This window comes from Mirounga leonina, unplaced genomic scaffold (assembly GCF_011800145.1).
Source record: "Mirounga leonina isolate KUSES-001 unplaced genomic scaffold, KU_Mleo_1.0 Mir_366, whole genome shotgun sequence".
Taxonomy (NCBI): Eukaryota; Metazoa; Chordata; class Mammalia; order Carnivora; family Phocidae; genus Mirounga; species Mirounga leonina.
Window position 1 is genome coordinate 12,721,075 of NW_023270709.1, and position 27,042 is coordinate 12,748,116.

At 49.5% G+C, this 27,042-nt stretch overlaps 1 protein-coding gene across 3 annotated transcripts; it reads right to left on the minus strand.

The window, feature by feature from the left end:
- Nucleotides 1-3,516: 3,516 nt before the first annotated feature.
- TFAP2A (transcription factor AP-2 alpha) lies at nucleotides 3,517-25,467 on the minus strand. Of its 3 annotated transcripts, none has more exons than XM_035030483.1 (7): nucleotides 25,435-25,467; nucleotides 15,854-16,288; nucleotides 12,669-12,720; nucleotides 10,380-10,611; nucleotides 8,120-8,238; nucleotides 6,041-6,182; nucleotides 3,517-3,826 (listed from the first exon to the last, which is right to left on the minus strand). In XM_035030483.1, the coding sequence occupies exons 1-7, from the start codon at nucleotides 25,465-25,467 to the stop codon at nucleotides 3,538-3,540; spliced, it is 1,302 nt and encodes a 433-aa protein (XP_034886374.1). In that variant the 3' UTR covers nucleotides 3,517-3,537. The 3 variants fall into 3 exon arrangements, with proteins under 3 accessions (XP_034886374.1, XP_034886373.1, XP_034886375.1); XM_035030482.1 differs by lacking the exon at nucleotides 25,435-25,467 and adding an exon at nucleotides 20,964-21,014; XM_035030484.1 differs by lacking the exon at nucleotides 25,435-25,467 and adding an exon at nucleotides 17,530-17,556.
- Between the last annotated feature and the right edge of the window lie 1,575 nt (nucleotides 25,468-27,042).

The window sequence follows — 27,042 nt, forward strand, 5'->3', positions numbered from 1 at the left end:
CCCTTTACTCCTCTCACCCCTTAAAATATATATATAACTTCTTTTAAATTTTTGTTAAAAAAAAGAAAGAAAAAGAAAGTCACAGTATCCTACTTCTCAAAATGTCCAACTATAGAATAAAAATAACTAATTCTGTGCATTTGGAAACCATTGTTTATTATGACCTTGTAATGCTCTAACCCACTATTTCCTTTCTATCTTTCTCAGGATGCAAGGATTATATTGGGTTCAGGTTTTCCAACATAACAAGCATCTGTAAATCCAGATATGAATGAATGGTATTTAATAAGATTGTTTTCGTTTTAAAATGAGTATTTATGTGTCGATGGAGAAAGAGCAGCAATGTATGGCTGTTTATGAATGTTATTGTGCCTGAGGTTAGGATCCCCCACACAATCTGAGATGCAGCCAAGAAAAACAGCCCTGATAGACAATGCTTCACTTCACCTGCTACAATGCTGTGTGCATTTCATTTCTGTCAAGAGTATGTACAGTTAGGGTTCATTCGCCTCATTATTTTGTTACATCTACGTTACAGTTAACCAGTCTCTCTAGGAAATAATAAATAACCGCTTTAAAAAACAATTGCCGCGTGGCTTTCTGAGGATACACTTTCCATTTGAAAAAAAAAAAAAAAATTTTTTTTTTTAAACCCACCATTGTTGTGAATTCTCTGGCTTTGGAAAATAGAATTTAGACTCCACCAACTCTCGTTCGTCTGTCGAGATTGATTTTACACAGCCTTCCATAAGGAGATTAGAAAGCAAAAGGCTGCAAAATGGACACTGTCTAATGCTTTGCTTCCTTAGTCCTTCGGAATGTCAAACCGGATGAACAAATGTTAAATCTCCTCCAGTATGTATACCTAGACACTTTTTCTATGACCTTTCCTATAAACCTTCCAGTTAACTACCTCCATTTTCTTCTTAAACACCATTAAAAATCCCCCTCACTTCCAAAACAAAGTCCTTCCAAATCAGACTTTAGAAAAGCTCTGAATTCGCCATTTTTATGTACAGGAAGTCCTTCCTGCTGTAAGAGCTAAGCATACAGCCCTGTTACTGTAGAAGACAGATAGGAAAGGTCTGGAGAAGCAGGAGTCACAGCCCTCCCCCATCCTGTCCACCCCACCTCAGAGCACATTTTATATTTCTGAAAGGTCCTAGGAGGAGCCCCTTGCTGATAGAAAAGGGTGGGTCGACATTTAGGGAGGGCAGGCAGAAAAGATTCTGGGAATTGACATAATTTCCCACTTACCTCTGCTACCTCAGGAGATCCTAAGAACAGCATAGTAGTGAACTCATCCCTAAATAAAATACTAAAATAAATAGGAGACAAGGTACCTCTCTTTCTCTCCTCTTCATGCATTTCTGCCACCATTCCTTTTCTCTTCCCAGAAAACTAGAGCTAGATTTTGCTCATTTACATATCTTAGCCACTGAGAACCCGAGCTAGCAAGTGAAGGTTTAAGTGGGTATTTCCTTTGTGCTAATGAACTAACAATTCAAATTTCAGTTATCCTCTGAGACAGGTTCCAAAGTAGTTATGGGGGTGGGGGGGGCAGGGGGGAGGGGGAGGGTCTTCTGTTCTGTTCCCCATCTTCCTTGTCATCCTTAACATTTGGTTCTGAAGGTTTTATACTGTGGTTTCCAAAACACAAACGAAAACCTAAAGGATCAACATAAATAAAATAAAACTTTATTTTTAATAATAAAATTAATGTTTCTAGTAAGGAAAAGATAGTATGTCATTCCTTTAGCAGTACAAACAATCTTTTATCCAAAAGAATACATTGGGTTTTATTGTGTCATTTGTCTGAATACAGACTCAGTGGAATATCTAAATGATACCCTGCTCTGAACTCCAAGTTGAAAGTAAGTTTTTATTATACTTGAGGGAAACAATGGGTTCAGCTGCTTATTGCAAGGAGCAATTGCCAAGGGAGAGTTAAACTCAATTACTGTAACCATACTGAATAAAAAATACTGCCAAGAACAAAAATACGCCTGGGTAAAGACAGCCACTGAATAAAAAAAAAATCGACATAAAGCGTATCAAATATTTATTTATCTGGGCAACAAAGGACTATGATACATTGACAGGCATGGAGACTACGCCAGCACAACTCAATACAATACAACTAGAACTGCTTCCAAAATGGCCAGTGAAAATACAGAATACCAGGTGGTCCCAAATGTTTGAAGTTCTTTGAACAAAAAGAGAGAGCAAGGAGAGAGACAGAGTGTGGGGTGGGGGGGGGAATCCCTTACCCTTGGTTTAAAGACAATACTCATTTATTGCTCAAAAGATGCTTTCAAGGGAGGACAGTGGAATAAAATAAACTTTTTTTTCTCCCCACAATACACAGAAGGGTTATTAAACCAGTCAAGTTTAAAAATCTTTCCAGGGTCCAATATCACTTTTTTCTTTCAGTTCAATGAAAAGCTAAATGTAATACTAATTATATATAAAATTTTATTTTACTTTTTTTTTTTATTTGTTCAGCTGTTTCATTGTCATCTTTAACATGCTACAACAGGGATAAATTCATGAATCCCAGAGGGGGAAAAAATAAATCCCCCAAACCTTGAATTTCTAAATAAGTACCATGAACCACATGAAGAACTAATAGGGAAGATTCAAAACCCACTAAACAAGAGGTAAACGAGATCACCAGATAAATAAAAAAAAAAAAAAAAGAGGCTTAAAACAGACTCACCATATTTACAATTCCCATTAAATTACACATAAATAAATATATACAGAGACGTGAACACTGATTCCCTTATATAACTGTGAATCGTGTTGCCAGATAAAGTTCAAGTTGGTCGCTTTACCTTGAAGAGGAAAAACTTCTACAACTGAAGACATGACATGGAACTTCGTGTATTTGTGTTCAAGTTTATTCACAATACTGATAAAAACGTCATTTTCCTTTTCTTTTTTTTTTCTAGTATGGCTACACTCTGAACTGAAGTATGTAAGGGAAGGTGGTGATTCAGTCCCATGAAGCTCATATAATTTTTTTTTAATTTTTTTTGGTTTTTTTTTTTTTTTTTTTTTAGAAAAAAACCGTTTTTAACTTTTTTGTGGTGGTGGTCGTTGTTGAGTTGTTGCTGGGGTTTTTTTTGTTTTTTGTTTTTGTTTTTCTAAAAAATGGTTCACAAACTTGGACAGAACTTGTCTTTGCTGGCTTCACGGCCTGTTCTGTTCTCTTAGGCTCCACAGGAGGGCAAAGGGGAGCTGGCGCCGACGACGTGGGACGTCGAAGCAGGGGGCCAGGTCAGCGGGGGGGTGGGGTGGGGGGAGGGGGCTGTCCCCGCTGATGATGGCAGAGAGTCCCCCAGACGCTGGGGGACGAAGGTGGCGGCGGCGGAAGCAGCAAGCGGCAGTAGCAGCAGAGGGGGTGTGCTGGTCCCGGGGCGGTCCCGGGGCTGTCCCCTGCCCGCGGAGGGGGGGGCGGGGTAGGTGGGGCGGAGACTGGGTGGGTGGGCTCCCAGGCTGGTGAGGCCGGAGAGGCAGGGCGGGAGGACAGCCTCACTTTCTGTGCTTCTCCTCTTTGTCACTGCTTTTGGCGCTGTTGTCCGTGTGGCTGTTGGGGTTGTTGCTGAGGTACATTTTGTCCATGGCCTTGAGGGCCTCGGTGAGATAGTTCTGCAGGGCCGTGACGGCGGCGCACACCGCTGGGCTACCGAAGCCGTGGGAGATGAGGTTGAAGTGGGTCAAGCAGCTCTGGATGCCAGGCTCCAGGATGGGGTTGGGCCGGGAGTTCCCCAGGGGAGATCGGTCCTGAGCCAGCAGGTCAGTGAACTCTTTGCATATCTGTCTGCAGCACAAGTGAAGCAGAGAGAGAGGGAGGGGTGAGGGGGGGAGAGAGGGAGAGAGAGAGTTGAGGCTCCCCTGTGGGCAGCGCCACAGCAGCAAAGAGAAAACCTTTCCCCCTGCAGCTACCAACCCCGGAATCCAGTGAACCCGGACCTGACCCAAGGCCCCAGAGACAGACTTGGGGGGTGGCCACATGTGGGAAGACCCAGTCGCCCCTCCATGTCCACTGAAACAGGGCCCTCCCTACCTTCACAAATGTCTCTCTCCCTCTCACCCCTCAGCTACACCTAACTGCCAGCCCCCTCCTTTCTCACTCACACCAAACACCCCAGACACACAAAAACATTCCACACATTTAGAAGAGAAACAAAGGAGAAGGAGAGGCACGAGGAGTCAGAAACATAAGCATCTCCCCAGTAGCCGCCAAGAGCATGTCGTGTTCAAAATATCAGAGACCCACTTCCTGCTCTGTTCTAGAGAGACCTCAGTTGGTGGGATGGAATCTCTGCCCATTCACTTCAAATCAGGTTGGATGCAGACAGAAAGGCAAACTTTTCCTGGGATTATTTTGCCTTTAAACAAAGGCACAAAAAACCTGTTACTTGGGGACAATTCAGACTGAGATTGAGAGAGAGCTCAGAGAGAGACAGCGAGAGTGCTGGGGGGAGGGGCAGAGGGAGAGAGAGAGAGAGAGAGAGAGAATCTCAAGCAGGCTCCATGCCCCAGCCTGAGGCGGGGCTCGATCTCAAGATCCTGAGATCATGACCTGAGCTGAAATCCAGAGTGGGATGCTTAACCAACTGAGCCACCCAGGCGCCCCTCAGAGTGATTTTTGAGAAGAAATAGACACTTCAATGTCAGTTTCCCATTCCAACACACAGAGGGTGGGGGATCTCTAGGGAAATTGTGAATATGGATGTGCTTAGGAAGCTAAGGGAATAGAAAAAGTTGAAATCTCAGAAAGGGCCTTGAAAAGTTGGAAATACCGACAGGGGGGGCCTATACACTGGAAGCTGTCTCTGAATCTGGGAACCAAGGCCTAGCTGGGGCCTTCCTGGGACAGCAGTGGCCTGGAGGGGGTGGGGGTGTTGGTATGAGGCAGGTAGGGAGGAGGGAAAATGGGGGAGCATTGGCAGGCTGCCCTCTCCAAGGCCAGCTGATGTCCCCAGGCCGGAAACTGTCCTGCCTGAGGCCTCAGCCTCTGCCCTCTGGTTCCAAGTCCTCCTGTGACATCGACTTTGATAATTAAGGGCTTCCAAACAAGCCTTTTAATTTTCAGAAAACATATCAAAACAGTCATTTTCTTTTCACACACCACCTGGAGAAGCCTATTCAGCCCAAGCACTGATGGGAATATAACTTGGGCCATTTGAAACCTATTTGACATCTCGCCTGTAGGCTAAAACTTGTGGGCTCTGTGTGTGTGTGTGAGAGAGAGAGAGAGAGACAGAGAGACAGAGTGAGACTTTCCAGGAGGGAGGCAAAAGGAAGGCAAGAAATGGGATAAGGGATTAAGGCTGAAACTAGGAAAACTTCTGACTTGCACATTTTGCAGGCCACTGCTTAATCCTTGCCCTCAGAGAACATATTGATAGGAGACAAAAACTGATACAGGCAAGCCTGTTACCCATTTACAGACTCGATGCTGGTCTTTCTAAAACAACATAGTCACCAATCCATACTCAGCTTCCATCAAATCCCAAGGATACTCCACCCCCATACACACTAATTTCTTTCTTTTTTTTTTTTTTTTTCAAACTGAGAAGGGGGAGCAGAAGAGAGGATAAAGAATGGAGACGCACAGGGGCGCCTGGGTGGCTCAGTCGGTTAAGCGTCTGCCTTAGGCTCAGGTCATGATCCCAGGGTGCTGGGATCGAGCCCCGCATCAGGCTCCCTGCTCCGCGGGAAGCCTGCTTCTCCCTCTCCCACTCCCCCTGCTTGTGTTCCCTCTCTCGCTGTCTCTCTCTGTCAAATAAATAAATAAAATCTTAAAAAAAAAAAAGAATGGAGACGCACCAAGAATCCCACCTACACTTCCCCTTTAAGGTAGAGTATGGATTCTAAGACTTCGCTGTTAACGTCAATTATTTACAACAACAAAGCTGATTAACACCAAACGAAGGCAGGAGAAAAGTGCGACCAGAAACGATTTTGATTTTTGTTTCTCTTGACAATAAGACACTGAGACCCCAGAGAGGTAAGGGAAATGCCTTACTTTGTAGCCAGGAGCATGTTTTTTCTTGTCACTTGCTCATTGGGATCGGAATGTTGTCGGTTGAGAAATTCAGCTACTGCTTTGGCAGGAAATTCGGTTTCGCACACGTACCCAAAGTCCCTGGCTAGGTGGACCGCTTCTCCTGGCAGGACGCGAGAGAGGAGGTGAGTGCAAGAGAATGTAAAGAGTTGAGGTCAGATTTTTCTCCCAACACTCTTATTTTCTTAACCCAGATGTTGAAGAAAACACAAACTAATTGTTTTCTCGTTTCAGGCATTTTATTTCCTTCTCTGTAGGATCTGGCAGATGAATTTATCAGGAAAAATGGCCACTTGTCCTAGAAGGCCAAGAGGATTTGAAAATGTAAATCCCATCCACCACCCTCCGGTCCCATCCCCCACCCTGATGACATTTTCCCAACTTCTCTTTTAAAATGTTTCTTGTATTCCAACCTCACACCTATCAACACATTCATAAATGATATTCATAATTACTCGTTGAGTTTTTCTGCAAAGGGAACAACTAAAGGCTTACATTTTAACTTGATCGCATATAATTATCTGTTCATCCAAACCGATTAACCAAGAGGATTTGAGGGTCACTCCACTGAGTCTGTCTGTGTTGTTGATTTTCGAATCTTTGGTTTTAATTTCCTGAACCAGTTGGTTTTTACTGCAGGGCTTCCTGCCATTAGCTCCAGCTCCGGAAGAACGCATGCGCCAATTAGAGCATCAAAGCCCTCTCTGCAGAGCTTGTTTCCATAAAATGGAGCGGATCACAAACAATAACAGTTCTCCAGAAACTGCCTCCCTGCTACAGGACTCAACCCCCAAGCCCATGCACACTCTCACACTACACCCAAAGCCACCACGACCATTTCCTTGGCGCATAATTCTTTTGGGGTATGGATAGTGGGTTCTGTACGTACTCATGTTATTTTTAATGCAAAGCTACTGTACTAGAGTTTCTGGCCCTGAACAACTGCTTATTGTTTAATAGTTATATTTTCATCTTTAACACCATTTACAAATGCCTCCGAGGATTCCTCCTCAAGTTTACAGTTTTAAACTTTATTTTAGTTCTTTATAAAGCTGGAACTCAAATCCCATTGTGATGTACCTCCTCAAATGTAAGGTGTAAAGAAGACAAAATGCCTTCTTTAAATATAAATGGTAGTTTTAGTATCTACCTGATCATTTAAGTGTTGTTGTTGTTTTTTCCTATTTGCATGAGACATTTCCAACACAACACAAAGGAAAACACAAAGACCGCTTATACATTCATTCCAACACATCTAAACTTAAGCCAATTTAGTATCAGAAACACTTAACAGGAATCCAGAGGAAGCAGGAATGTGAGTGGATTCTGATGACAGTGTATCTAGAGCATGGAGTGAGAACAGGGGTAGCTTTTGTTTTGAAGGGGTTGGAAGCTGTGTGTGTGTGTGTGTGTGTGTGTGTTAAAAACTGCCATGAGAAACTTTTTGCAATGCTTATACGTCTTTTCTCTTTCCTAGCCCAACAACTCAAAATCTAAAATTGTTCACTTTTCTTCCCCTCCACTAGAGAAGCACAATTTAAATAAGAGATAAGGGAGCATATGTTTGGAAAACAAAAACCTAAAAGGGCATATAACCCTGAGCTTTCAGGACGGTCTTAAATCAGGATGCAGGTCAAAGATTCCCAAATTAATTCAGGAAGTAATGGTCACGCATTTCTCAAACGCAGATGTCAGAATAGCTTAAGTAGTTTACTGCTGAGCTCTGTGGAGGAGACAGGAACTTGGAGAATATGCAGTTCTTAGATTTTCACTTTGTTTAGGTCAGAATTGGGCTTAGGGAAGTGGAATTTTGTGGCAAAGGGGAAGAAGAAAGGAGGACAGGAGTAAGTACAAATAGTTTTTTGACATGCCAGGATTCTGTTCCCTTCCAGCTATATTCTCCGGGAAAAAACAAAACAAAACAAAACAAAACCCGAAACTGCCCAATTGACACAAAATAGAACCAAACATCTGGCCACTGAGTATTATCCATTTTCCCAGAAGACAGTTCTCTTCTTGTTAGCAAGTGGACTCGCTTACCCTCCACTAGTGACGTGAGGAGGGTGACGTTGGCAGCTTTACGTCTCCCTGCTGGCAGATTTAATCCAATTTTGTCCAGTTTTTCTCTTAAAGATCTTCCTCCATTTTTAGACTTCGCCCTGTTTCACAAATAGATGCAAGAAAGGGATTTAGAAAACACTGGGTTGCTCTGCGTCGCATTACAGTCACTCTGACAACTTCCTAACATGTGCTTTTAAAAAGTAAGGATCATGGCCCCGAGATATTAAGGGAGGGAAACCTAGGAAGGAATGGTACGGAAAGATCACAGGAGACAAATGCTAAACTGTAAAGCACCCCCTGTGTTCAGTTATTCTTGCAGCCAAGGTGGCAGGTTGGAAGGTTTTGATTTCCCAACTCTCTAAAGAACCACAAACAAACAAACACAGTTCTCATCTCTAGGGTTTGAGGTATTTTTGAGTTCAACTGATTACTGTATATTTTCCCTGTTGTTACAATCACACAAATCCCAACGGGGTCTTTAAATTGTCTTTGCAAGAACCGCTGTTAGGTTCTTCAGAGTAACCAAAGTTATCATCACTCTCACGTTTCTTGCTCTGGCTTTAGCCCCAATGGGAAATTCATTTTACCAACTGTTTACATGCCATGTCACTAGCCTAACTAGAAATGTCAAAAGCGGGTATCAGCCTTTAAAAATTTCACTGATTTCAGAGACAATGGAGGTGGTTCTAAATAGATGTCTAAATAGACTCCCATAATCAGAAAGTGGTTAAGATAAATTGTTTAAATAAAACAGCAAATTAATTAATTTCAGATTTTATTCCCTACTCAAGTGCTCTTTAATTGTGTGGATTAGATTATACTCCCCTAGGTAAACAGTCTCCAATATTGGGGATGGGGGAAGGGGAGGAAAAAGCAGAGGGCGGATTCAGATCTGTGTCAGAAAAAGATTACAAAGGGAAGCAAAATGACTGTGAAGGAGGAAGAAAAGATTGGAAAAGCTGATGTTTAAAACCTTCCAAAAATGGTTTTATAGGCTTTGTGTGGGATATGCCCATCAGAGCGGGACTCTGGGTCCATAGATGCATAAATGAATAAACGTCAAAACAGTGAAGTTCTTGGTCTACTTTCTTATTAAAAAAAAAAAGAAGAAGAGGGGCGCCTGGGTGGCTCAGATGGTTAGGCGTCTGCCTTCGACTCGGGTCATGATTCCAGGGTCCTGGGATCGAGCCCCGCATCGGGCTTTCTGCTCGGCAGGGAGCCTGCTTCTCCCTCTCCCTCTGTCTCCCCCCCTCATGCTCTCTCTCTCTCTCTCCGTATCTCTGTGTCTCAAATGAATAAATAAAATCTTTAAAAAAAATAAAAAAAATAAAAATTAAAAAAAGAAGAAAAAAGAAAAGATCATCTGGGAAAGTTCAACCCAACGCCCACCATTCACAAAGTTGGGTGGAACCCTAGGAGGACGAAGCCCAAGGGAGGGAAAAACCTGCCCTGAGGGAAGGTGCTTCACCTTGCAAACCCTTATCAAATCTTATCTACGAAAGGAAACCTTCCGACCTCGCAGGGCTGAGACGTGTATCCCTGGCCACGTATGTAACATGCACTCGTGGGTAACGACTACACATAATGCACGTACACGTGTCTTGCGTGCTGCCTGGAGCACATCGCGGCAGCAGTACCTAGGAACCACTAACGCGAGCGCCTTAGGCACAGGGAGTCGCCGTCTGGCCAGAGGTGACGGGTACGGGGAGTTGGGGGGAGGGCGGCGGACTCAAGAGAAAGCCAACGTCTTCTACTTAAAACCCTATTCAAGGGACGGTGGGTTACCGTCGGAGACCCTACACGGAGGTAAGGCAAAGTAAGGCGCCTGAGAGGAAGTTTTCCAGGGCTTGCAAGGTGTACGCGAGTAGGGAAAAGGCGGCTGCACGGCGCCCCGCCGCTGCAGCGGCCGGCACTGAACCCGCGGTGCAGCGAGCTGCGCGTGCGCGCGGGGAGGTGGGTTGGGGGCGGAGGGCCCGGGGAGTGCGCGGCGGCCGCGGACCCGAGCGCGCGCCAGAACGCCGAGCGCGCGGGAAGGCTACGGAGAGCGCAGGCGCGCGCCGCCTCATCCCGCCCCCAGCTCCCACCCACCCGGTTTTACGCCCTTCTCCCCGCCCCTTTCTTTTCCCGCGAAGGGAGGGCCGTGGCGCGAGGCCCGTCTGCGTCGCCGCCCAGGCGCAGGCGCAGTGTTTCCCCGGGCCGCGGGGCGGGGCGGGGCGGGCAGGGCGGCGCCGGGCCTCACCTCCGCAGCACTCCGCCCAGCAGCGAAGCGTTGAGACACTCGGGCGGTGAGAGGCGCCGCTGTACTTCCGCCACCGTGACCTTGTACTTCGAGGTGGAGCTGAGAAGCGAGAGACGACCCGGAACTGAACAGAAGACCTCGTTGGGGTTCACGACGCCGCCGAAGAGGTTGTCCTTGTTTATGGGGATGGCGGAGACGGCGTTGCTGTTGGACTTGGACAGGGACACGGGGCCTGCGGAGACAGACGGGGAAGCTGCGTGTGGGCGTCGGGGGTCTCTCCTAAGTCCTGCCGGACCCCGGCCCTCGCCCCGGCTTGCGCCGCAACCCCCACTTTCCTTCCAGCCCTGAGAAATCCTGTGGCTCCTTTCCCCCAGCTTCTGTGCTATTCCCTGCAGTATTCCCGTCCTGGGGATCGAGCCTCAGCCCCTCGGCGCACCTCGCCCGGCGGCCGGGAGGCGCCCCCACCTCGCCCCACCAGCCAGGCCTGTGCCTCTGCCTGGACCCTTCCCTGTTAGCCCTCGGGGTGCTGTCTAGAGATGGTGGTGAAATTGTGACCCCCTGGGCTCTCATCCGAGGAGAGATGCTGGAGTACCGGTATAGGGTGCAGGGGAGGGGATTACGTTTGCACACCGAGAGCAAGCTATGTGTACTTCGGAGGTTCTGTGGGGTGGGGGGTTCAGTGTTGGGGAGAAATTGTCCCCAAGACCTGTAATAAAGATCAGCAGAGAGTTTAGATGGCTGAAGTGGCCTGTAAGTGAACATTTCAGTTAAGGCACCAATCTGGGAGGTGGTGGATTCTCTTGTCACACATCACACATGCCCCATCCTTTTGATAAATAGGCCCTTTCCTACGTTTAGTTTTGAAAAGGACCCGAGTTTTGGAAATCCATTTCACAGCCCCATTTTGAACTGGGAGAGAAAAAGGATAAACAGGCCTACCAAAGACACTAGCAATATGCCCTTTTGTTGAGCAAATAGTTAATATCCTTGTCTGCTTAAGTGTCTTCATTGGCAAGGGGAGAGGATATATTCTTACTAGTTAAAATCATAAGCTCTTCGTTGTCGGCCCCACCATAGTTAGAAAAAAATTCAGGGCCAGGAAAAAGTGTACTACCATGTTACATTTCTCAACATCAATATAATTCAGATGCATTCACAACCATTTAAGTACTGTATGCATTTGTATTTTAAAATTCCACAAGGAGACATATATAATAATATGCATACATTCTCCTCAGTACTCCTCCCTCCGTAATGGGGATATTCTAGACGTATGGGGAGGTGGGGGGCTCTAGGTTTTGGATAGATCACTTGTGACATTAATAGCTCTGGGGAGGCTAATAGAGACAATAGGAGTTAAACGAACTCTTGAGAGATTACTAATAAAAGAGCCAATTATCATGTCGACTTGGAAAGAGCATCTCTTAAGATTTATCCCTTGCACATCTAATTTGACGTGACAAAGACTTCACAGATGCAAAAATGAAACTTTAGCTAACAATATACTGATTGGGGTTAGAAATGAGAACAGTTTTATATAGCATCGTCCTCTGGTGGTGCCTAGGTTCCTGTAATGTAACATTGCTACCATAACAACAACAAAAAAAGCTGCTGTGAATAGCATTTAATCCAGTAAACTTTATTTCTACTCACTAAACACAATACAAATTACAAATCCATCCAAATCACTTGACACTTTTTAAAAACAATTTCTGCTCTGAACAATTATGCTAATAATCCTGACATCTTCAAGATGCTAATTTTAACCAAAAGCCAAATTTTTGTTAACCTAATTCACAAAGTTTAAAAACCCTTAAACAGCTAATGAGAAATTAAATTGAAGAACATGAAAGTTTTTTTCTTCCTCTGCTAAGGAGTGTTAACAAAAACACAATTGCTTTTATATTAATGTTGAATTATTTGCACTATTTTAGCATTATACACTTCTTAACACTCATGGCCACTCACACAATGGATTAACTAAACTGTTAAACCATTTCAAAATTGAAATGCCACTTCCAAATCAGTTCAACTATTACACATTTCATGTGTTTGTCTAGATATCATTAAACTAAATTAAATGGTCAAATCATGAACAAAGCTAGCCTGTTGCCATTACTAACATACTGAAAGCCGATCATTTAAGCATTGCTGTTCTATGCCATCTATTTGCTAATTCTGAGCCTTTAGGAAATCCTATTTGAAAAAAATAAATACAGCTCTGCGAGTTCTTTTAAATAGCACTACGCCTGTAAGGACATGCCTGGAATGTAGAAGGAAATGGCTTACCTTTCTTAATTACAGTTTGATCTGGGATGTTAATACCCGGGTCTTCTACATGCTGCAACAAAAGGATACACATGGATGTAAGTGTATAATCAAAACAAAAGGAAATGAATATTCTGTGCAAGATGGGGGGAGGGGAAGGTATAGAATCAAAATTTCCTCCTCCCATATAGTGACATTTATATATAAACATCTCATCTTGGCTTACTGGAATTTGAGGCTTTGGAACTCAAGAGGTTTCACTGCACACCCACGGCCAATTTCTCCTCCCCCAGCAAATAATCCATGTTTGAAGGAGGTGGGGGTGGGGAATAAAACTTTCTTTGCAAATTAAACCAAGTTTTGGAGCACCTAATCTTTCTCACAAAGTCAGCTCAACCTTTAAAAATGCACCTAGCTTTAGTTTGGCGCCTCAGCAGCTTCGGACTTCAGCGTTTCCAGTGTTCATGCAGCAAAAGCCAGGGAAACACAATAGAAATGACAGAGGCGGGAGTAAGAGGGGAGTGTTGTAAACGTTTTAGGTAATGTGATAAAAAGCAAAGGCATATACACACCTTCACTTATGGAAAATTAAAAATAATTTTTAAAGATGATTACTGCCTAAACTGGGTATCAGAAAGGAATATGAAAACGATTAAAAAAAAACAAAAACAAAAAAAACCTCTGAGGGTATTTTTTTTTTCCTGTTGTCCAGCAGCGGATTTGTTGGTGTGGGGTTTTTTTTTTTTTTTTCCTTCTCTCTCTCTTTCTCTCTCTCTCTCTCTTTTTTTTTTTTACAGATGGATGGGTATACGTGTGTGCTAGAGTCAAAACGTGATTAGAAAGTAAAATGAAATCATGTTTTCTAATGCAGAAACTGACAGGCAATATAATGTCTGGCTGTGTTTACAAATTAGCACCAGGGCTGCTGAGATAGAAGATTTCGCAATCGTTACCAAACACAGGCATTACCATTTAAAAAACTATTACTTCCTTCTCTAGTCTTTGTCCAACAATAATACTGATTTGAACATTTTCCATTCTGTCTTGGATTTATGCTCCTGTTAATTGTGCCTGATCGCAATGATTCCGGGTGGATGGTACTAAGTTGCTTTATTACAGGTTTTATTATACTCAATGCTCTCATTTGTAACTTGCCTAAAGTGCTTCTGGATTTAAGTATAATTAAATTGAGAAATGTTCAGAAATGACTACTGCTGCAGTTCTTGTGTTTTAACTATATGGGGAAATATGATCCCTTTATGCATGCACCCTAAACCCATAAAGTAAATGTAGTGTGGCATAATACTTTTATTTGTGTTATTTCTAGACCTTGTCCATACAGGGAAGACTGTTAAGTTTAAAATCCCACTGAGATATTAATGATTAAATAATTTTCACCATCAATTTGATTTTCTTAAATATTTAGCAGTCATTCTTATTAAAGGTTAACTGTTGCAGCAATGGGAAAATTGAAAACAACCCTTTTCCTGACCCAAATTCCTTTGAAAGAATTTTTTTCTTAATAGGTGGGGGAAGGTGGGGAAGAGCAGCAACTGGGTTTCCTTGTTTTTATTTGATCTTTTGGTTAATTTCTCCTACTAATTTCACCACAAAAAGTGACTATACAGGTGTTAAGAAGTCACACCAGCCACTTTGGAATTTTTGCAAAGTAGAGCAATTCTAATTCATGGTAATTCCAAAAGGCTGCAGTGCATTTTGCAATTCAAATATGTCCAAAGAGCGGGCTAGAAAAAAGATTCAGAGACTCTTTGGGAAGGGGAACTGAAATGATCACAACTTCCAGGTTTGTTTTTTTAATTTGCATTTTCTCAACTATTCCTCCTCTTATTTTACTTCCCAAGAAATGCACTGTTTAGTATCAGTTTCCAAAAACATTTATGAACACAGACACACACACAATGCTTACTAAACCCCACAATGGATTAAGTGCCTACTTTTCCTGCTTTCCATGCAAGGCTGCTAAACATAACCAACAAATTTCAGTGATTAACTGGGCCAAATGAGAGCTGTAATAAATTTTCTATTTTCCTATGTAACTTAAATAATGTTTTAAATTCACCAAGCAAGCAGGTAAGTTCATCTGACCATTTTCTTTGCAAACTAATGCAGTAATCATTAAACTGTCAACGGACATATTGCTGCAATATTTGATGCACTAATTTGAAATAGCATTTTAGTAAAAATCACATCCAGATACATTTCCTCTCCAAAGAAAAGCAGCATTAACAGAGCCTTTACAGCTTTAATAAAATTATTGGCTCATTCTAATTCCATTTCAGGAGGGTTGTGAGGAAACCATAAATACGTAGAATTGAAACAGAGATGCTGGTTTAAATTTAATTTCAGAAAGTATTTTCAAATTATCAATAGCCTGGTTTACACTGTAAATAGTAAATGTGCTAATACCATGCTTATTCAGAAATCGTTTTAAACTGCATTTATTGATAACTGGATTAGAACTCAAATAATGTATTGCCCAATAGTCTCAAAACATTTAATTTAATATGGGGTGTAGCAGGTTCTGATAGGAGTTGGGAACCCAGCTAATGATTTATGAGGTCAGCACTTAGCACCCCTAGGAGGAGAAGGAGGCTGCATTTTAATGTCCCTCTGCTCCGATTTGCTACTTACTATTCTTTAATCAGGGTAGGCTACACACATAACTTTTAGATATCACTAGTGCTTATGAAATCCGGTAAAAATAATTTTTTTAGGATGTCGTTCACGCTTTATTCTAAAGTGCTAGGGTATTTAATGAGCTCTTTTGGTTGAATTCAACATCTTTTTCAGGACAGGGAGCAATCCCCCACGCCAGACTCAGCGGTGGAATTAGATCCTCTCCCAATCGAAACAGTTTACTGTCGTGGAGAGGGGCAGATATTGTTAATGGTGACATTCGTCTGATTTATTTCTGTGTCGGTGGAAATGGTAATGCAGGCATTGTTTGAAGGAGCTCCAGGAACCATTGTTCTAGGGCTATAACTCTCAACTACTTTTTAATTTTTTAATTCGGTCGTTTATGTGGGTTCTCCAAGTGTCCGCCCAAAAAATAAAATGAAATTTTGAAAAAGTAAATGCCATTGAGGAAAACCCCGGGCCCACAGGCTGTGTGTCCCGATTATCTTCTCTGGGGGTGGGTGAGCAGGCGCTGCGTTCTCCCTAGCACCGCCCGTGCGGCCTCTTACCGGGACGTCCTCGATGGCGTGAGGTAAGGAGTGGATCGGGAGGTCTCCGAGTCCTGAGCTAAGCCCGTGTGGGCCGTGCAGGAGGTCTTCGTGCCGCCGGTAGTCCCTGCGAGGATCCAGGCCCGAAAGCTGGTGGGGCAGCCCCCGGTGCGTGTGCAGGAGCCCAGACTCCTGGCTCTGCCTCTGGCCGGGCCAGCCCGGGTGCTGCGGCTGCGGCTGAGCGTGCAGGGGGTTCAGGCTGTAGGGGTCGTTGACGTGGGAGTAAGGATCTTGCGACTGGGGGTAGATAGGCTGGTAGGGCGGGGGGAAGTAGGGGGGCTGGAAGTCGGCATTAGGGGTGTGGGACAGCGGCGGGGCGCTCGTGTAGGGAGATTGACCTACAGTGCCCAGCTGGGGCAACCGCGCCGTCCCGTTGCTGGTGCCGTCGTGGCGGTCCTAAGAGAGAGAGAGAGAGAGAAGAAGGGGGGAACAAGAAATCAGGCGTCGAGTTACAGCTGTCCACTCTAAATCCACTCCGCAGGACTGCGTGGGAAACCGCTCATTCCCGTCGGCAGGCCGCCGAAAGAAATGAGCTCTAAGTTGTTCATTTCGGAAAATACCCCAGTAGTGAAACGGGCTCTTCCAAAAACGCAGGGAATTAGATCGTGCAAATGTGGGGGCATAAGAGGCTCTGTTTAGGCTTCTCTTTCAAAGTGGGGGAGGGAGATAGAAAAAGGCCTCCCAGAATACAGCCCGTTAAACTGCAGCGTGAAACCTCCCTTAAGCAAAATTAAAATTCCTGCTAAATATTAAACAGTAGAAGCGGCCTTTTCTTTTTTCCCCCGGATTTGAACCTGCCTGCCACTGCGTTATTGTTTACCCTGTTCCATTTATTTGGAAGGAAAAAAAAAATCATACACGTTCAAAGACTATTACCATTTCATGACTATTTAAATAGAAACATTTCGTAGAGGGGCTGTAACGAAAGCACACCTTTAAATTACCAGCTTAAAGAAGATTTAAACTGCAGGATGGGGTTCTGTCTTTTCCGCTTCCTCAGTTAGGAGCCTTTTTCTCGACAGGGTCGATTTATGGTACGGATGGGGAGAGGGGGGACGTCAAGTCAAGGTTTAAAATAGAAAGATTCAGCCTTATTGGGTTTAAAAGAGAAAGGTGCACCCCGGGGCGGAGGCTCCCACCCCTTGCACCCCAGCCCCAAAGGGCAGAAGAAACGCCTGACTTTATGTTCCTCTATTGCAATTCGCTTGCAAAACAAGCGAACAGACTTGATTCAAGGGAGTGCGAACCCTCGGAGGTTCAGCCCCGGGCCCCGAGGGTAGGGGACACACCGGCCGCGTTTTTCCTACAGATGGATTAAGCATCAAACGTTGAGAGCATCTCGGGAACAAGTGCAGACGCGAGGAAATAAGGATGAACGTGGCGAGAAACACGCCTGGGGAAGTAGCGGCGAGGTAGGTCTGCGCGCCGGGAGAGGTCGAGCGGGGGCGGGGGGTAATGCATTCGACTTAAGAATGAAAAAAGCGAGAGAAAAGGGGAAAGAGAGAAATGCAAATGGAAAAGGGGTGCCCTGAAGGAAACCTGGGCGCGAAACCCGAGGTTGCGGGCAGCTCCGCAACACCAGGTTTCCAGAAGAGAATTCCTAAGGAAACAGGGATGGGGGTGGGGATGGGACTCACCATAGCTGAAAAACTGTGAACTAACATCTGCGAAGAGTCTGGGGTAACGAGTCAGGGTGGAAAAAAACAAGCAAGCCTGGAGAGCCCGGCTGCCCCGCCGCCCGAGCGCGCCCCACACAAAAGGCGCCGAGAGCCCCGCGCCACCCAGGACTCCAGTCACAGCGCAGACGCTCCCCCGAGCGCTGGAGCCCCGCTCTGGTCCATCCGAACTTGAACCACCGATTCGAGCGGCGCCTTCAGCTGGTCGAACCCACGGTCTCTATCCTGCCGTGATCGGTTATGATTCAAACTTCCTTAAAAAATGAAAAACCCCAAAAAAGGAAAAGAAAAAAGTGTGTGTGTGTCTGTGTGTATGTGCGTGTTCCTTAATCCGTGTCTCCCCTCTTTTCTTAGCGGCGGCTTCGCTTGAGCTTCTAATAACCGCGCTGGGCAGCGTTCCTGGAGCCTCCTAATAGCAGATATTCATGACTATTAATATTACACGAATACTTAATAAGGGAAGAATGCCTGGAAATCGAGCGTGAAGCGGAGAGGCAACTCGCGCCGGAGCCGGCTCTCAATGCAGTCCATTGACGGGAGCCTCAGTGTAGCAAATCGGAGGTGGGGAGAGGGAGCGCGAGAGACAAAAAGCGGGCGAGAGAGGGAGCGGGCGAGCGCGCGGGGGGCCGCGGCGCGGCGTCTGGCGAATCACAGGGAAGGGGCAACATTTTAAAAGGTTGCAGGGCATGCAAAAGTGAAAGAGAAAGAGGGAGAGAGGGAAACCGAGGGAGAGAGCGCAGAGAGGGAGAATGTGTCTGCGTGCGTGTGTGAGAAAGAAAGTGTGGGTGAGAGAGAGGAGCCCAGAGTGGGGAGAGGGGAGGGAGGGAAGGAGGGAGAGCCCGAGAGGAGGAAGGGAGGGAAAAAGGGAGGGAGGGAGGGAAGGAGGGGGAGGGGGCCGAGCCGGAGCGCACGGAGGGGGAGACCGCGGGGGAGGGGGAGGGGGAGAGGAAGCGAGCGAGGACAATCAGACCTAAAAGGCTGGGGCAGACCTCGGGATACCGTGGGGGCCGCGCGTCGCGGGCAGGAGCTGCCGGGGACCGCGTCCGGGCATTCATCGGGCCCTCGGCGCGGGAGGTGCTGCCCGGCCCTCTCGGGCCGCGGGCTCCTCCGCTCCGCAGCCGGGCCTGGGACTCGGGATTCGGCTGCCCGCTGCCGCGCCGCTCCTCCATCGCCCGGCGCCCCGCCCGGGACCGGCCCGCCCGCCCGCTCCACCGGCCCTCGCCTCGCCTCGCCGCCGCTCGAGTTTCCCTCGGACAGCCCGGGCCGTTCGCTCTGCGGCAGCTGCCGCCCCGCCCTCAGCTCTCCGGGGCAGGGGCTCGGGGAGGGGGAGCCGGGACGCGGTCCGGGGCGCGCGGAGACGCTAGGCGGCCCAGCTCGGGCGCCGCTGGCACGGGCTCCCGGCTCCCGGCGCAAACCCGTCCGACTGGCTGGGCCACTCCCGCCCGACGCCGCCCCCCACCCCCCGGATGACACAGCTCCCTCTCTCCCAGCGCGGCACGGCTGCCGCCGCTGCCAGTCCGCCCGCTGCGTTGTCAGAACAAGCGGCACCTCGCCTCCTGCGTGTCCCTGCAGAGCCCCGACATAATTAGACAGCCCTGGGCCGGCTCGGAAACCCGAAATCCCTGCTCCGGCGCTCGCCCACCGCAGTCAAAGTTCTTGAATCAGCCCTCGCTCTGGTCTCGCGCTCTCCCTCTCTTTGCCTCACTTCCACACACATCCGCACGCGCCCCCACAGGGTCCCTCAAGTGCTTCGCCGCCCACCCAGGGCTCATCGGTGCCCGGCGCCGCGCAGAGGTTCGCACCCCGCCCGCCGAGGGCCTGGCGTCCGGAGCTGGATTTCGGCCTCCGCCAAAGTGAAATGCCCGAGCCGCGGGCCACAGCCCTGGCGGGGACAATTCACTCTCGGAGACTGAGGAGCGCACTCGGACCAGTTCGCAGAGCAAACCCCCCCACCCCGGCCCCCCGCCACGGGCCTGAAAACAAAGCGGCTGGTGTGCCCCGGGGTCTCCGCGCCCCGCACCGCGCGCAGCAGGAGCCCCCAGAGAAGCGCCGTCCCCGTGGGATGTCACCCCGTGCCCCATGGGGTGAGGGGAGGGCGAAACGAAAGAGCCCGGGAAAGGGGAAAGATTTAAAATAGTCGACGGAGAGGAGAGGGGGAAGGGAACCGGTGACACATCGTTCACACAAACCCGGGTTCTGATTTCAAATGAAGACAAGACCCACGCAGCTGCGCCCGCGCAGACCTCTGCTCCAGACATTTCCAGCTCCAAATGCCAAAGAGAAAGAAAAGAACAGAAAAGAAAAAATAGCAAAAACCGGGATTACCACCTATTTAGGTAATCGGCCGCGGGCCCCCTCCCCCTCCTGTGACTCCTCCGCTTATTTCAGCCGGGGTTGTGAAGGAGTTCGGGGCCGCGGCAGCCAGGCCGGCTCCCAGCGCCTCCCGCGGGCGGGGCAGTGGTGCTGGAGCTGCCCCGGCTGCCCCGAGAAGCCGAGCTCCGGAGACCCTGGGTCTTTAAAATGGGCTCCAAAGAGGCGCGCTCCATCGGCGCCGCGGGCTCCGCGCACCCGAGGTCGTGTGCAGCCCCGCCAGGATTCCCACGGTCACGCAGCCGACTGCCAGGCCGCTGCAGGGGCCGAAGCTTGAGGACCCGGCGACTAGGCGGCTCCACGCGGTGCAGCCCTCCCACCTCCACCCCAGGGATGCTCTCAGAGTATCCCTCAGAGGGAGAAGCTGCTTAGAACTTCTTCAATAACATAGATACCTGGAGCGAGCCCCGCAGCAATTTGGGAGAGAGGTGCTTCCAGACTGAACCCAATAACTGGGAGGTGCAACACAGCTCAGAGCGAAGTGTGCAGGCTCCTTCTCCAAACAGAAGAGACCCTTCCTTTTTAGAAAGGGGGAGGGGGAAGATAGGAAGGAAGGAAAAAAAATGAATAAATAAAATAAGGAATTTTAAAGATCGGAGAGGAAGTATAAGGAGGGAAATGGGTTTTCTCTTTCCTTTCTCTTCTTGGTGACTCGGCCCCCAGAATCTCGCTGGAGAGACACGCAGGGTGCACAGACGCGTGCCCAATTGCCAGGAACTGCTTCAAAGACCCATGCTCGTCTCTTCGCTCCACTCTTAGGCAAGCCCAAAACTGGGCAGAAAAAAATAGGTGGAGGGGGGGGAGTGGGACACCAGCTTCGAAGGAGGGAAATGAAAGAAGACAGCGTCCACATCCTTCCTCTCCAGCTTCTCCCCTGCGTTCTCCGGGCGAATTGGAGAGGCGGGCGCTGCGCTGGGGAAAGTTTGTCCCACCCGCATTTCGCAGCTGGCTGCGAGGAGAGGAGGAGGCGCGGGAAGGTAGAGCTCGGAGCCTGCGGCCGTAAGGATAGCCAACGCCGCGCTTACCTCGCAGTCCTCGTACTTGATATTATCCGTCAGTTTCCAAAGCATTTTCATGGATCGGCGTGAACGGATTTGCCCCCTTCTCCGCCTCGCACCCAAGTGGAGCTACTCTCTGGGTAAGCGCAAAGTGTCGGCTGCCGGCGGTGAGCGCAGGAGGAGGAGGAGGAGGGCAAGGAGGAGGAGGAGGAGGAGGGCGAGGAGGAGGAGGAGGAGGGCAAAAAGGAGGAGGAGGAGGAGGGCGAGGAGGAGGAGGGTGAGGAGGAGGAGGCGAGAAGCGAAAGAGCTCCCGTGTGCGCTCGGAGATCTCCCTCTAATGGTAGAAACTTTTCCCTTTTCCAGCTCTTTACCAACAGCCTAATCGCCTCATTAGCATATCAACAATAGTCCAATTGCTCGCCAGCACCGCAATCTGCGGCCGGCCGCTCCGACCCAGGTATAAAGGCCTCTCTGAGCGGCGAACTTGCTCCTAGAGCGCACGCCCGCCTGTGAGCCGACAAAATCTCCGCTGAGACCAGCCGCGCGCCCCGGCCCCAGCCACCCGCAGTCTCCCCGCCGCGCCATTCTACCCCTCTCCTCTTCCTCTCCGTCTCCTCCTCGAGGGAGATGCCCTCCGCAAAAACCCGGCACCGTACAGGGTCCAAGCGGCTGCGCCTGGGGCTCGGCTTTCAGCACCTCTCCCTCACCCCTGCCAACGCTAACCGCGCTGTCCTTGCGGCCCCGTCCAATTTTATTAGAAATTATTATCCCTTTCGCAATTAAATATAATCATCAAACCAAGACCGGCAAAGTCACTCCAGGATTTTTGCCCAACAAGAGATCGCCTCCGCTCGCGGCAGCCACCACCTCGGGCCGCAGCGCCTTGGGAGTTTTATTGGCTTTGCGCTTCCCACCCCCCTACCCCCCCCCCCCAGGTTGAAGATTTTGCCAAACGGCTCCAGTCGCTCGGCTGGGGTTTGCGATCCTTTAATTGCCGCGTGTAAAATAAAAATTGTACCCTGAAGAGGTTAGTTGACAGCTCCAGGGGTTAAATGATTTTCCTCTCGTTTGTATGAAGCTAGGGCTGATTGATAATTCAACGTGGTGTTGGGGCTAAGGGTTTCCTAGGTGCGATGTGGACAAAATACAGAACTCCTACGGAGACTCACAGTCGCTCCTGGAGTTGTGCCGAAACACCGACATGTGTGCTCCGTGTCATGCATGCATCAAAATAAATCGCTGGGAACCAACTCTTCGCTGTGCTAATCTGCTCCAGTTTTCCCAAGATCCCCCTTTTTAATTAAAGCAGGGAGAGTTCCTTCATGATTTGGTGATGTTACTAAAGCGGGCGCGCTCGCGGCGCAGTGCCCGGCTGACGCGGAACCCGGAGGCCCGGGGGCCACCCCCTAGTCCAGGTTGGCCAGTCCAGGCTTTTCCGCTCCATACAGGGACCTGCTCGCCTCACCGGGACGTTAAATATTTTTTTCTTCTGTTTTAGTGAATTGTTTTAAAGAAGAAATTAAAAAGAAAGACGTGATGTAATCCTTCGAAATACGGAGTAATTAATTTCTCTGGCTGAGCTTCTCATTCGTCCTCCATAAAAAAGTTTTTGCGTGTCTTTCTCCCTCTTGAATACTGCAAACTCACCAACAGTAGGTCGGCCTCAGAGTTGCTCTAGGAATGACTTCTGTTTCCATCTAGGCCTGTTTCTTCCAAATCTCCAGGCCTCCCGGGTCTCCATAGTGTGTCCTTGCAGAAGGGTAAAGGCGCTTGGCAAATCCGAGCATTTCTTAACAGGTGGAAGGAAGGCAAGAGGAGGGAGGACCACCTCCTCCCCCTCCCCCATCTGCAGAAGAGCAATTCTCCTTCCGGATGACTGCAGCAAATGCCCCAAGCCAGGCAGAGTAGGCCAGAGGCCCTCCCAAAAGTTAAGAAAAAGACTCGAGATGGAAGGGGGATTTAGAGCATGAGGGACACCCTCCCCTGGGCACTGCCTTACAGTCCTTTTCCCCACCTGAACACTAGCACAGTTCTCTGGCTAAACACAGCCTGAGGTTAGGAGCCACGCTCCACCTGGAAAATGGTCAACTTCCAGCACTCACACCAAACACCTGAGGGGCTGTCCCCGGGGCCCGCCACCCAAAGCAGTGTCTTCAAGTCGGGAGATGGGCCGCCTCGAGCATTTACACCTTCCCAGCAAGCGGCCACAGCTGCAGAGCCTGATTTGTAGGCCAAATCCTAGGCCTGGGAGCATGGGATTTTTACACCCTCAGACGTCGCCACACTGTGCTTAAGGGAACTTCAAGTTTCGCTTTCTTTCAGTTTGTGGGCTGGGGAAGGCATTCAAGGCCCTTCATCTTCTCCACCCGCCCCCCACCCCCTTGCTGAGCCAAGCCTTGCAGATTTGTGGCTCCGCACCCGCCAGGACTGCTAAACTGTTGTTGTATTCCCGCCGAGGGTGTCTTTGAGATGCAGATCGCCGCCTGCGAACTCTGCGCCAGGCCGGAGTTCTGGGCGTTGAAGAAAGGCCCAGGCGAGCGCCCCAGTAGACCCTGGAGCCAGCCGAGCGGCGTTTGTGGGAACGTCATTACCACGACAAGTCTCTTCATTGCATGTCAATGCTCCGTCCTCACCAGCACCCCGGGACAGGAGCGCCAGGCCTGGGGCTAGAGGTCGGGGGTCCAGGCCTGAAGTGGGGGCGTGGAGAGACCATTGGAGGGAAAAATGAGTATCAGTGTGAGACAGAGACACCGAGAGAAACAAAGAGACAGCAAGGGGCCTGAATGACTATTTTCTCTGGTTGTCACCACTCAGTGGGACCGGAGGGCCCAATGGGCCAAGCCTGAAGGATCCAGCCCCTCCAGGCCCCAAATCTACGTGCCCCACCCGAGAGGCAGGCTTCCCACCACTTGCCAAACTGTGAGCCCGCAGGAGCCAGGCCCAGGGTTCGCTCCTTTCCCCTTTGGGCCATATGCTCACTGCGACCAGATCAAACCGTAGGCCCTTTAGAAGCTCAGACCCAGGCTGATCCTGCACTACTGTTACCTTCTCAGACCCGAGGAGTTTGGCTGAGAGGTGCACTCGGCTTGTGGAGAAAACTGCAAAGACCTCAGCTAAAGACCTCCCCCAGTCTACACCCTCCAGAGAAAAGAAGGAAGAAGGGCCCTGAGGCCCACTGGGGCAAGGGAGGGAAAATGTGGATTCCCAACATTTGTGTTTGGTGTGGGATTTGCACCCTTAAACCACAAAGTCAGTCTAACTTTGGGAATGAAATTGCATTTTAGGGAGGTTTAATTGGGAGGAGAGGTATAAAAGAGTCCAGGGTTAACAAAAATAATAAATACAAGGAGAGAAATAAAAATTGCAAGACAGTTTCCTTTCCCCAACTCCAAAGAATGTAGTAAAGACTCTGAACTTTATTTCTAATGGCACAAATCTGAAACACGAAAAAGAACTCATCCCAGAAAGGGCAGAGCCTCGACTTCTCTCTGGGAAGTTCCCGACGTTCGGTTCAAATTGCCCTGCAGGCTTTTAGGCACACAGAATCTCGCCCTAACCAGGCCTCCCTGTGCCAGGGGGTGGGGGTGGGGGGAAGAGGGTCCTGCGGTTCCCATTACGAAATCGGCGACAGAGGAGAGGTTCTACCTTCACCAGCTCGGCAAGAGCTGCCCTGGTTTCCACAGGGGAAATCTCTGGAAGTTAGGAGAGAGCCGGAAGAATGCTCCTGTGGCCGGGGTGGGGTCAGGACTCAAGGGGGGCAGGATCAAGTTGGCCTTGTGGTACCCGAGGCCTAGCCGGGCCGAGTTCGGCAGACGTCGGTTTCGGCAAATCTTGGACCTGCCTTATCACCCACCATTCACCCCTCATCCAATCACCCCAATCTATAGCCCAAGCGGCGAAAACTGGCTTCACGACTCGGACCGAGAGAGAGGCTAAACTTTGTGCAAACTCTTTTAAGTTATTTCCCCAAAGAACATTCCCGCGGGCGCGACCCGTCCATCCGGACCCCTTTCCATTCTCCACACCCACTAGGTCCCCCAAACTTGGAGACAGAAAGAGAGACAGGTGCACCAGAACCCCACCTCATGCGTAGCCCTGGGGTCTAGGGCAAGAACGGAGGCGTACGGAGTAGTGAACCTTCCTTACCACGCGCTGCAACCCCCGCCCCGCGCCCTTCCCCCTCCCGAATTAGTCATCCACCCTTGTTTCTACTGGGTGGGGGGGGGGGGGCGTGAAAGGCCGCAGCGCAAACCACAAGTGACCCCCGGGGCCACCTGTGGAGCTTGCGCCGGACTTTGCTCAGCTCCGGGCCCGCCGGCCGCGCGTGATTTTTCTGCCCTTTCTCTCCTGGGAACACTCCTGGGCGCTGCCAGGCGCGCCTCACTTACGACTCTCCTGCCCTGGGCCAAGGCTCTTCCTCTCCGCCTCCCCCCCTCCCGGCCCCCTCCCCCGCTCCACCCCCGCCCACTTCAGCCCCAGCCAAGGCAAACCCCCGTACCTGCCAGTCCCCCATTTTGGCAAGTATGGACATCGCGGCTCGGCGCTCCTGGCGACGGGTCCCCGCCGGGCATGGGCTGTAGGGCTCGGCCGGGCCCGCTCCCTGGAATCGCTTAGGCAAATCCTCCTTTTTTACCTGCTCACCAACATCTCACCTGGTCATAAAGAGCTGGGTTGCTACCTGCCGACGCATGCGCGCTGGCCCAGGAATTCACTCCGCCAGCTCTAGTCCCAGCGCCTCGCAGAGCTGACCTGGGAAGTGATGGATTTATAGCCGCGGCAATCTCGCCATCAGCTCCAGCTTTTCCCAACAGCCCCAACCCGCTTTCCCGGTCAGTTCCTGACCGGGGAACAGAGGCAGACTGCCTGCTGGGGTGTGCAGGGCGCGATGCGAGTGTGAGTGGGTGTGTTTTCGCACTCAAGCAATGGGGGTATCTACGCGCTCTTCCCCGGACTCTCCTCCCCCCTTGGAACTTTGGGGCTGGGAGAATCTCCACCCCGAGGTGGGGAGGATGGGGGGCAGCGGGGAGAAGAGAGCAAGGCCTGGAGATTGGGCCCAACCCGATAGGTCCCGCACACCTGGATGCATGCGGTAGGGCCAGATCCTGGGGCGGGCCTCCCCACTAGTCCTCAAGGTTCAGGACAGTCCGGGCCCTCGCGGATCCGAGTCTGCAACCCCCAGGGGGTTCAGCGTCCGATCCCAGATCAAAGTGTTCCTCAGTAGGTGAAAACGTTCGCGATTGTTTCATTTCTGGCTTCTAGTTTAGTCCCCTCCCACCGCAGATACACACACACACACACTCTCTCTCTCTCTTGCACACTCATACACTCACACTTCTATTTAAGGTGAGCCCCTCCCCCACTCCTCTATGACTTCCCGGCTCTTTATCTTTTCCAATAATAACTCTTTAAAGGAGAATGGGGGCGTTGGTGGTTCTGGGATGGGCAACTGAGGTTTGGGCTGGGGTTTGCTTTCCCATGACAGATAAAATCACTCAAGTGATTTCACCGCGCTTCTAATTAGAAGGGAGATTTAAAGGAAGCCACAGGATTTGGGGCTCCCGAGGAGCTCATCTCCCCGTCAGGAACCACACCTGGTCGGGAGGGAGGCCCGGGTGAGGAGCTTAGCCTCGGGCCGCGCTCCTCTGAGACCCTGCCAGCCCCATTCCGGCAGCCACGAGATCCGCGAATCCAAGGCTTGGGCCTGTAACTCCTGGGACAGGCCCTGGGACAGGGCCAGTTACCCTCCCTGGCTGGCTGCCGTCTGGGGGACTAAGATGAACAAAGAACCGGCTTCAAATCCACTACGACACGTCAGGCAAAATGTGTAAAAGGTCAGCTCAGAGCTGAGGAGTGAAGACTTGTCCCCATACCCAAACTGCCTCTTTCTAGCCATGTGCTCGAGCCTCCATACCTGCCCCACTGGCCTTGCACCCTCCTGGCGTGCGCAGAGATGGTGTGGTTGGTGATTCTCAAGGAGTTCCCGTGTCGCCTAGGAATTTGAGTCGTCCCTGGGCTGCGGGACTTTCATCCCTGTGCCGATTCTCTTGTGGATTTGAAACTTTCTTGGACCTGCCTGAGATCCTTGCTTAACAAGTATGGTGTTTGT